Genomic DNA, 11,409 nt, shown 5'->3' on the forward strand with positions numbered 1-11,409 from the left:
AATTATTCAGGGTGACCAAATAATCTAATTTATTGGTAATATTTATGTGCCTGTTGTAGGATTTTTCTGTTTTCTTACAAATATAAAAATGTGCGCCATTGGTATTAAGCGCTGGTATTTGAACGCGCCTGTACGCAGGCCTAAATTTAAGGCTTCAAGGTTAGCGTGATGGGCGATTCCATAGCGATGATTGCAATTTCAACAAAAAAGGAAAGGGCAGAAAATATATCCCACCGTCATATCTCTTGGCGGTGGCTTTATGAATAGTCGCTAGAACAACATAAAGTCCGGGCGAGAAAGTAGGTGGTAAATCGTCGCCGCTTCCTCTGTTTTTCTAATATCTCGTAATTGTTTAAAGTTTGCTTTGGAATTGCGCCACTGCCATTGGGGAACAGCAGCATTTTGATTTTTTTGTTTGTATTTTGATTTTACTGTCGTTTTAAGCTACTAAATGTTTTTTTTTTTTTTCTAATTTCAGTGATAAGTCAACTCATTGAACCGGTTCGCGAACCGGTTCAAGCTCCCGAACCGGTTCGCGAACTGGTTAAGTACGTGATTTTGTCGAACTGGAACTGAACCGGAACGAAATGATTTCGCCTGAACCAGATCCGTTAACCGAACAGGTATTTTTTTTCGATTCGACACAGTGATAAGGTTTGGCAGTCAAGAAAACCTCGGAAACCAAAGGTGAGAATGTGGGAGGTCATTGAAACAGATAAAGAATTTGGAAAGATAGAAAGAAAGTGGAGAAAAAATGCCCGCCGGGTGGGATCCGAACCTACGACCTCCAGAATACGCGTCTGGTGCGATGACCATTTTTTGCATATTAAGCAACGACCGATTTTAGCGATGACCGATTTTTGCATATTGAGCAATAATGCATAGAAACGCAATATACTCAGGCTATCTTCCGAGACTGTTGTTGGTTTGCTGACCTCATTGAAACTTGCGTACGCAAAACACAGCGTCGCCCTAAAAGTTTTATGACCACTTCACAGGCTCCAATGGTCGGTGCGTGGCTACGAGGGCACGTCGTAGTTCACCGCTACGTTGTTTCTCTCTCGTATCCACTTGGTGACAATCCACTTGGAGCCGATTAGCACGGGGCAGGCCGCGTGCCTCGTTGCTGGGTCTCCAGCGCGCATCTGATCTAGCCAGACCCCGCTGTGGACGACAGGGGCCGAGCTGGGGCGCCAGTTGTACCAGAAGAGCGCTGAACCTGCGTGCGAAATTGGGAACAGCGCCCGGTTTTACGCGAAAGTGGAATCGCGTTTCGCCGCCATGGAATGAGGGTGAATCGATAAGACCAATCTTGAATGCTTACGGGCGTTCGAAAAGGCTCCTGATTTCTTGTAATAATTTTGCAAAAAAGTGGCGAAGCGTGCACTACGTCGAGCAAGGCTTGAACCACAGCGAAGCTGGGGGATTTCTTTCTATTTAAGCGCTGAAGGACCCACCACCACGCATTGCATTAGGAGGTTTGAAGTTGTTCATTCACATGCTCCTCGTCCCTTTTCACCGTGGTAGTAGTATTCAGTCATATCCATCTTTATCGTCGTCTTCCTCAAGGCCATACTACATGGAGCGATTTCGCCTGCGAATTCGCTGATGCGGCGCCGCTCGTGCGGCAAAACCACCTTTTTTCGTTGCTGCGGCAAAGTGCCAAACATTTGAAGCGGTCGAGCAAACGCCGCTCGTGCGGCGTGCGCGGCGTAGAGGGGCCGGACCTGCGGCCAATAGAAGCACAGCTCGGCACCACTTGCACGCTTGGAAACCAGATGGCGTTGCTTGTATGTCGAGGTGTGCGGACGTACAGAGCGCGGCGGAGGCATCGACGACGAAAACGGATAAGTGTTTCAAATTTATTATTCCTTTTTTAGAGTGACCATGTTTTAGAGAGAGATGTAGGTTAGACTAGTTGAAAGGGGCGGTAGTTAGCGTAGGGAAGTGACCGAACCAGAGGTGTCGCGCGGTTGTTGCACGTGGCGGTTTGTAAGCGTTGGTAATTCGTGAAAGAATTGATGCTGTAGGAGAGAATCGCACGTTGCGGCTTACTTTTAGATTGGAAGGGAGCGCGCGAGAACGCGGCACTGAAGTAAGCCAGAGTTGGGCACGCCTTGGACGGACAGTACCATGCCTCAGAGGAAGAAGCCGGGTGTGATGTGCACGGGATGCGAGCACGAATACCCGCTCGAGGAGACGAGATTCGAGTCGGTCGAGGACGCGGAAGGACAGGACTTCATGTGCAGAGTGTGTGTGCTAGCGTCGCGCCTCGACCGGCTCGAGGAAGAAAAGGAGCAGCTCAGAGTTCAGGTAGGCGAGCTACAGGAGGAGTTGAAGGATGAAAAAGAGCAGAAGAAGGCACTCGAAGCGAGGTTGGCGCAAATTGAGGTCAAAATGGCGACGAAGGGTGACATCCAAACAAAGGATGAAGCAGGTCACCAGGCAGATGCGTCGGCAGTGCTTGATCCCGAGAAGGGAAAGGAGGAGAACAAAGACGCCACGCCGGAAGACGATCCCGGACTGGCGCTGACTCAGCCGGTGCCGGAGCAGGTGGCCGCGCCGGGGGGCAGCCAGGAAAAGGAAGAAAGGCGCATGGTGATAGTGGCGGGGGACTCCAACATGCGGTACTCAGAAATGGAGATTAGAGGCCGGGTGAGAGAGGACGAGAGAGTGCAGGTTGGCGTGTTCCCGGGGCAGACGGTCAGGGTAGTGTTAGAAAAAGCAAAGGATAAAATGTGGGAAAATATGCAGGGGCAAAACCTAGTGATTATCGCAGGAGGAACCAATGACGTTCTGCAGGGAAGGGGTGCGGGAGTGCGCAAGCAGCTAGAAAAGGGGGTGAAGGAACTTCGGGAGCTGTGCCCACATGTGCAGGTCGTCGTGAGCACAGTACCAGAGATAATTGGGAGAGGGGTACATGTGGAAAGGGAAGTTGTGGCGGTAAACCGAGACATACGGGAGCTGGGCAAGGAGCTGAGTTTCGCTGTCGTAGACATCAACAGGGATGTCCGATGGATGGGCCGGCAAAGGGCGTTCCAGCGTGACGGAGTGCATTTCAGCGGGCAGGTGGGAGCAGCCATCGGAAGACGACACGCGGCGCGAACTGTGGCTTTTTTAGGGGGCCCACAGGCCTTTGCGAAGATGGCGTAGACAAATGCAAGGAGCAAAGGGAGATAGCGGGGCCGGTGCAGAGCGGTGCAGACAAACGAAAGGGACGACGACGGCGTGTAAAGAAGAGAGGGGGAAAACTGAATATAGCGTACATAAACATGCAGGGTGGCAGGAAAAGAGAGAAGTGGATGGAGATTACTAAGCAACTAGAAGAGGAAGATATCCAGGTATACGCTGTGACCGAGACGCACCTGAGGGACTTGGAGGAACCTCCGGTAATCGGAGAGTATGTATGGGAAGGTTGTAACAGGACGGCTGGATTGAGAAAAGGCGGAGGAGTAGGTATGCTGGTACGGCAGGGGACTAATTGGAAGAGAGTGAAAGAAGACTGTAAAGAACATGTGTGGATGAAAGGGATAGTGGAGGGTAGAGAGATGGCTTTAGGGGTGTCTTACCTGTGGACGGGTAAGGATAGCAAAGAACAAAACGAAAAACTGGTGGCGTGTCTGAAAAAGGACATCGAAGATTTGAAGCGTTCGGGGGAGGTACTATTGGTAGGGGACATGAACGCCCACATTGAAGATCTAGACGGGTACACCGACTTCAACGGAAATCTAATGCTAGATATGTGTGAGTACCAGAAGCTGATCATAGTAAATAGGGAACAAAAATGCGAGGGTCAAATAACGTGGGAGTGTGGTAGGAGACAGTCGAGTATTGACTACTGCCTTATTTCAGAGGGACTTTATGAATGGTTGGATGGCATGACCATAGATGAGGAAGGGGGCCACAGTCTGGGCAGTGACCACAAGCGCATAAACCTGAGTTTTGGGAAACTGGGGGGCGAAAAAACGGGTCGACCGGAGCAGCGCACAAAGTTAAACAGCAAACAAATTGCGGATATAGCCAAAAGCATTGAGGCAGACATAGAAAGAAATCCTGGAGAAGAGTGGGAATATGACAGGCTCATCAAAACTATGCAGGAAAAAATAGTCAAGGCAGAGGGGTCCAACCGATGGAGAGGAAAAAAAACACCCAAAAGCTGGTGGAACAAAGAAATAAAGGCGGCGATAGAGAGGCGTAAACAGGCGTCTAGAGAGCACAGGCAGGCCAAGAGGATGGGGAGACATCAGGAGGAGGTGGACCTAAAATGGGAGCAGTATAAGCAAATGAAACAGGAAGTGCAGCAATTAGTGCAGGCGAAAATAAAGGGGGACAGCGAGCGATGGGTAACGCAAATACGAGGAAGGGGTAGAGACGCGCCGAGAAGGTTTTGGAACCATGTGCAGACATTAGGGAAACGTACGAGTCCCACAGAAGGCGGTACTATAGAAAACGAGCAGGGACAGATGCTCAAGGGAGAGGAAGCATTAGCATACCTGCACAAAATCATCACGGAGAAGTTCGGTAGGGTGGATGAAGAGGCCCCGCAGCGACACAGAGATGTCGCGGCGGGTAGGCCGAAAGGTCTGGAGATAGATGGGGACAACCTGAAATGGAAAAGAGCAGAGGAAAAGGTCCCCAAGAATACCGCGGCAGGCACGGATGGGATACCGATGGAGTTGATTAACCAGTTAGGACCAAAGAGCAAGGGAAAGCTACTGCAAGCCATCAGAACAAGGATAGAAGAAAAGGCAATACCAGCCGCGTGGCAAATGAGCAGGATGAACTTAGTGTACAAGGGCAAAGGAGTCAGGACAAACCCAAGCTCGTATAGGCCAGTAACCGTCACGTCAGTGCTGTACAGGTTAGCAATGCAGGCAGTGAAGTTCGAACTAGAGCAGTGGGTGGAAGAAAATAGGATATTAGGGGAGCTTCAAAATGGGTTTCGAAAGGACAGAAGACTAGACGACAACTTATTCGTGGTAAGCCAATGCATAGAGGTGGCGAAAATGCAAAACCGACCTTTGTGGTTAGCCTTTCTGGACATTAAAGCGGCTTATGATAATGTAGACAGGGAGCGGCTTTGGAGTATCCTGGAGGACGAGGGAGTTGGGGCAGAATTCATTAGCTTACTCAGGGAGCTATACCGGGAGAACCAAGTGCAAATAGTGTGGGAGGGGGTAACATACAATAGGCCTGGATACACCTACAAGGGTCTGAAACAAGGATGTCCTCTCTCTCCGCTGCTGTTCATGATCTACATGACGGGGTTAGAAAGGAAGCTAGAAGTCAGCACGATGGGGTTCGACTTATCCTACATGAAAAACGGGCAGGTGGTGGAACAACGGGTTCCGGGACTAATGTATGCAGACGACATATTGTTGATGGCGGACAACCGGATAAGTATGCAGGGCTTGATGGATATATGCGGTGAAGAAGCGACGCACCTAGGGCTATCCTTTAGCAGAGAAAAATCGGGGATCATGGTCTTTAATGACGGCGAGGAGCACAAAACAGTATCAGTGCAGCAAGTAGAAATACCATTGGTGAAAGAGTATAAATATTTAGGAGTATGGCTGAACAACAGCGAAGATTACACGCAGGCGCATGAGGCTCACCTTAGGACGAAAGGAAGACGGAACGCGGCTATAATGAAGCATAGAGCCCTCTGGGGATACAGCAAATACGAGGTGGTAAGGGGAGTCTGGAAAGGGGTCATGGTACCAGGATTAACTTTCGCTAATTCGGTTCTGTGCATGAAGTCAGAGACCCAAGCGGGCCTGGAAGTAAATCAGAGGGCGGTAGGCAGATTGGCCCTAGGGGCCCACAGTAAAACTACAAATGAAGCGGTACAAGGGGATATGGGCTGGTCGTCTTTCGAGGCGAGGGAGGCGCAGAGCAAGATAAAGTTTGAGGAGCGACTTCGTGACATGGAGGACGAAAGATGGGCCGCGAGGGTGTTTAAGTATCTGTATTTGAGGAGCGTGGACACGCGGTGGAGACGGAGGACCAGACAGCTGACCAAGCGGTACGGAAAGTCGGTAGGGGAAAGCGGGGTTTACACAACAGTTAAAAAGCAGGTAAAGGCAGCAGAGACGACGAAGTGGGCAGAGAGAATGGAAGCGAAAAAAACCCTGGAGACTTATAGGACAGAGAAACGGGAAATTAAGAAGGAGGGATTCTATGGCAATACGAGAGGCAGTGCGTTGCTCTTCGAGGCACGGGCAGGGTGCCTGAGAACCCGGGCATACACGGGTAGCTACAGGCAGCAGGATGAAACGTGTGCATGCTGCGGCAGTGATCGAGAAACTATAGAACATATTGTCAGGAGCTGCACAGAGATACGGCCACCGTGGGGTGAGGGGGAAACGACGCTGGCGGAGGCTTTGGGATTTGGGGCGAGGGGGAACCTCAACTTTAAGGCCATAGAGGTGACGAAGAGGCGACTGGAGTGGTGGTGGAGGAAAAGTAGGGAAGGGATGGGTACGCAGGCGGAGTAATCATGCGGACGAGAATTTAGAACAGCGAAGGGAGAAAATAAGGGGGGTGGGGGCGATGAGTTTGAAACAGAAAAGAGGGAGAGATGGGAGGGAGGAAGCAAATCTATAGGTTAGCTGGGAGTAGGGCAAGTAAACGTAATAAAACAGGCAAGTCGGTTGCTGACAACCGACGCCCCGATTCAAAGGGAAAGCCACTAATCATCATCATCATCATCGACAAAAGCGCGGGCACACCAAAACGTTTGTCTTCTCTGCTGTGTGTGCGTATATTGATAAAGAATTGGCGATTCTTATATAAAACCGCAAATAAACTTATATTTACCGCAAACCAGGCAGAAACAACTTGCCAAGAAAGTAAAATAAAACCACCCTTGTTAAAGTCACAACAACCTTTGCTGGTGGCAAACTTAATTCAGTCTGCAAACAAGGCGCATCTGAAATGCGAAAATCGTGGCGTTCGGAGGCCCCATGTAGACGACAATTCCAGGCATTGCGAACTTCGCAAGTGCGAATGTTCGTTCCAGCGGATTCGCAGGCGAAATTCGCTCCATGTAGAACGGGCTTCACGCATGACTGGAGGGCCCGGATAGTTTTGTGCGCAGGCTTTCACATTTCTCCCAAAGTGGAACGCGTCAGCACGCGCTGGAACCGGCGGCAACCGGTTTCGCGAACTGGGCGTCTGTAGCGCAAGCTGTTTCGTGCTCCCCCCCCCGTGAGGCGTGGACCCACGTGACCTGTTTTCATGTATTTTTTGCGAGCGCCCCACGCAAGCCTGGATGATGCCAAGCGCTCCTCACAAATCGCGTCCTCACGTGCGCGGTAAACGGTGGACGTAACAGAGTGGGCGGAATTGTACTCACCTGCGCGGGGTGCGACTGCTACGCCAAGTCGCACGAAAGCGGTTGCCCCTCCCGCTTCCACGTCGGACAGATAAATGAGGGCCGTCGCCAGGCGATTGCCGTCGCCAGGACGATGGAAAGGATCGCCGGGCATGTAGAAGTCTGTGTGCGCGGTGTACTGGCCTCCCACGCCGTAGTTGGAAAGCTGGTAAGCCTCGGCGTACTCCAAGGACAGGCCGGTTGCGGCGGCCAGGCGGCGCGTCGCGCGCTCTAGGGCTGGACACTCGGAATCGTCAACCCACGAGGTCTGCGAAGGGCGTCAGTAATCTAGCCTCAGATCGGACTAGCCTCAGATCGGACTCAGCTACACGTTTTAAGAGCGCAGTCCCCATCGTCGTACGCACAGCGGGCTCTTGATGATTCAGACATGCACACGATGACATCGTCATCACATGATTCGATTTAAAGGTGTCCTGGCGTATTCGCAGCTCTAAGTTCGAGGCTCTCGTTAAAAATCGCGCGTGAATAATGTAAGCATTTTACGCTTCAACATTTTCGGGTTTCCATAAAAAAAATTTTAAGGTATCGATATAGTGGTATTTTTGAAATCTTTATTGCAGGCGAAAATAGCAGAATCACAGTTTCTTACGTATCTAAAATCTACTACCAATCAAGCTTTTAAAAATTTCGAAAAGGCGATATTGCGATATTTTAAAACTACCCTGTAAGAAGTGGTAGTACATCCGCACTGAAGAAGGATGAGATTATTTGACCTTGGCGTGGCGGTTGGCACATCCAAGAAAAGGCGCACTTTCGCGCAATCTTCTTTTGGTATTACTACCTACACTCGGGACGATAGAACTGTGCTAACTTGGCGGGTCGAAGAAACCAATACTACCACCGTTCCATAATTATGAATCTATAACTGACCCAGTTCTCAATCTTATTAACTGGGCTCTTTATGAGAGCATTTTATTGTGTCGCTGTCACGGACACATGAGGACGCCGTGTCGACTGCTTGCTGCGTGCTGTTAGCATGCTTTGGGTGTCTAGGATACGATGGAAACCCCCAAGGACAAGGGACATTATGAATTTCCGTCAAGTCACTTCCGGCATCTATGGGTGGTATTCACTGAAAAGTTTAGCTGTCAAACTCTTCGTTTCGCAACACTGGAAACGGCCACGGACATGGCGCGGCTTGTGCCACTGCGCTCGCACACCACAGAAAAAAAAAACTCTGGCGTGCGTCGTCTGCTCCGTTTCAACCCGATTCCCAAAGGTGGTGTCAACAGAGATGTTATTAGAGGCATTACTTTGCGTTCGGTGGGGTAGAGTTTGGAACGCTTACGACAAATCGTGTGCTTAGCACGGAGAAGTACCGCCATCCCGCAGAGCCCGCGACGTATACCCAGTGAAGGCGCACTCACATGGTTGCCTGCATGCGTGCCTTGCCAGTGAATACAAGCTATGCTTCATTGCATTCGGATTCAAGGAGCTGTACCAAGAGGCCGCATCCCGCGTTAACAAACTCCACTCGCCTTGCCGACTCGCTTTATGCTGGGCTGTGTGCCACGCGTTGCCTTGACAAATATCATGCCGCGCTTGAGACGCGGCGCTCCGGCCTTGCGAACGTCTTCGCATTCCGAGCGGGTCAAGAAGTCCGGCATCAGCACCACGCGGGGCTCCAGGGAGAGAATTTCCATCTTCAGCGGCCTCAGCAACAGCAGCGGATGGCCGCCGTTGGTGGTCACCTTGCATACCAGGCGTCCTCGCGCCGACGACGCCGGTCTCACGTCGCCGGTCGCCGTGCAGTTTCCACGGTACGAGGGCACGCAGTTGAATGGAATACGCCGCGACCGACACGCGTCATGGCGCTGGCAGCGCCGGTCGCCTTCCAACAGAGATGCCAGGCCCGTCGTGTAGCGCGACTGCGCCCCGACGGCTTCCTCCAGGGACACGCGAACCCAGGCGGAAGTGTTCCCGAAAGGTCCCGAAGGGTAGCAGCCGCGGGCGACTTCCTTGAAGTCGTCAGCCGCCAGCGCGGGGAGCAGCGGCGAGCGCATTGCGGCAATCTGCCGAGTTGTGAGGCCGTACGTCTGCTGGAGCCTGCAAATGCCGACGGCTGCGCCACTCAGGTCCACCCCAGCGGTGGGCCATGACCTTGGGACCGAGCGCTTGAAGATTGCGTCCAGAGATTTGCGCGTGTCCGCGAGTGACCTGCCCGCGACCCGATGTTGATAATCGACAATTCGGACAGTCATTAGGTAAGCGGGGATTGCGCCGACGTCCCTCCCCTGCCGGTCGGGATGGAAGGGGCCGAAATTCGCCGCGAACTTGTCTTTTGTCTGGGAGAGGCGCGCCTCCTCTAGGAGGCCGAAGTAGAATAGTTCCTCGATGACATGCGGCTCGGTGAGAAGAGCTGCTCGTAGATGGTATGTGGAGGCAAAAAGATCGTCCAAGCTGTGGACGCCACTTGTCGATGCCATCGCGCACAGAAGCAAATACACCAAGACCTGCCCCATGGCTTGCACTTCTTCTTCTTCCTTTCTTTCTTTCTTTAGGGGCGAGCAGGCGTGGTGCTCAAAAAGATGGCTCATTCCCGCTCGTGGAGATTGGCCAGAACAAGGGCTCTGAAATATACAAAAAAAAATGCGCGAAATATAATACCTTGCATTAAGGGAAAACATTTACAAGAGAAGGAAATTTCCGGGGTAGATATTCATCGAGGATAGCTTCAGTTTGGCGCATGAGAGCATTGTTAGTGGAATGAGAATCACAGTGGCACAGAACTTTATCGTTGTGCCCCCGTGTCCTCAGCGTTCCATAGCATTTTCCACCTTCACGAAGCGTGCCGACGACTCTCGCGGCTTATGGGTGGGTCCCGTCATATCGCGTCAGTTTTATACCGAACTCAGTTTGCTTCACTGGCAGCCAATGCCTTTCTTTCGACCAATATTTCTGGCAATACGAGAAAACGCGTCGGTTTCGAAACAAGTGGCGACGTGCATTAAACAGCGACGCGCTCGAAGTCCTAGGAGACCTTGTGTCTGAGATGAGTGAAAACATGTCGTCAATCTAGCCCGCGAACACCATGGTGGACAACACTGCGCAAGAAAATACGAGTGCCCGGGCGAAAAAATTAGCCGTGGCTTAGCTCGGCTGTGCCATGTTATACGTAGCGTGAGCTAAGGTTCAGCAATCCAATCCAATCCAACCCAGTCCAGTCCAGTCCAGTCCAGCCCAGTCCAGTCCAGTCCAGTCCGATCCAATCCAGTCCAGTCCAGTCCTGTCCGGTCCGGTCCGGTCCGGTCCGGTCCGGTCCGGTCCGGTCCGGTCCGGTTCGGTCCAGTCCAGTCCAGTCCAGTCCAGTCCAGTCCAGTCCAGTCAAGTAACTGCTCCTCGCGCCACGTGAAACGGCTATCAAGCTGCTCGGGCGCAGCGTAAGAATTGGCTACTGCGCAACGGAGGCGCACAGCTGGGCACACGCCGGCGCCAGTGCGTCTGCCGTGGCTATGACGCCACTCCTCTGGAATGCGCAGACCGGCGACTGTGGAGATCCAATTCTCTACACACCCGTACTCCAATTGGATTGGATTTCCGATCTAATCCAATGCAATCCAATCTAATCCAATTCAATCCAATTCAATCCAATTCCATTCTAATCTAATCCAATCCGATGCTCCTCGCGCTTGCGCAGCACTGCCCTTCAAGGTCCACGCGAAACTGCTCAACCTCGGCCAGTGTAGCTTACGATACGAAATTTCCTCCAGGCCGGAGTGCCTTGGGCCTATAGACAAGTTCGCGCCGGGCATTCTCGAGCCACGTAGCTTATTTAGTGGCTCTAGGGCATTCATTACCAGCAGCGCGCAGTACACTGCGACAAATGCAATCCCGACCACGACACGGACGACCAATTCTTCTGGCATCTTTTCTCTCCGTCCCATTCCCTGTATCGCTTTTCTATCCGGCGACCACGCAAGCGTTTGCAGTACGGCCATGTTACGGGCCACTGCCGTACGCCGAGGCCACCTGCGGAATTTCCGGGTTAGAGGAGGTGGTTGTGACCTCAAGGA

General features: G+C 51.9%; 2 protein-coding genes across 2 annotated transcripts in view; one reads left to right on the forward strand and one right to left on the reverse strand.

Annotated features, from left to right (window-relative positions):
- The window catches only part of Stat92e (Signal transducer and transcription activator Stat92E), a 158,529-nt gene that overhangs the window by 32,648 nt on the left and 114,472 nt on the right, over positions 1 to 11,409 (forward strand). The gene's annotated exons all lie outside the window — the stretch shown is intronic.
- Positions 1,020 to 9,822, reverse strand: LOC144179883 (prolyl 4-hydroxylase subunit alpha-2-like). The gene is made up of 3 exons (XM_077708306.1): positions 8,875 to 9,822; positions 7,358 to 7,643; positions 1,020 to 1,219 (listed from the first exon to the last, which is right to left on the reverse strand). Exons 1-3 carry the CDS (start codon positions 9,820 to 9,822, stop codon positions 1,020 to 1,022), a joined length of 1,434 nt encoding a protein of 477 aa, XP_077564432.1.

The sequence above is a fragment of the Haemaphysalis longicornis genome, unplaced genomic scaffold (assembly GCF_048455015.1).
Source record: "Haemaphysalis longicornis isolate Haplotype H1 unplaced genomic scaffold, Haemaphysalis longicornis Haplotype H1 scaffold_4, whole genome shotgun sequence".
Taxonomy (NCBI): domain Eukaryota; kingdom Metazoa; phylum Arthropoda; class Arachnida; order Ixodida; family Ixodidae; genus Haemaphysalis; species Haemaphysalis longicornis.

Excerpts from the sequence above, each read along its gene's own strand:
- LOC144179883 (XM_077708306.1), bottom strand. The coding sequence starts at position 9,822 with ATGGCATCGACAAGTGGCGTCCACAGCTTGGACGATCTTTTTGCCTCC. Across the intron at positions 7,644-8,874 it reads GCATAAAGCGAGTCGGCAAG|ACCTCGTGGGTTGACGATTC; the intron begins GCGAGTGGAGTT and ends CGCCCTTCGCAG. Across the intron at positions 1,220-7,357 it reads AGCAGTCGCACCCCGCGCAG|GTTCAGCGCTCTTCTGGTAC; the intron begins GTGAGTACAATT and ends TTTCGCACGCAG.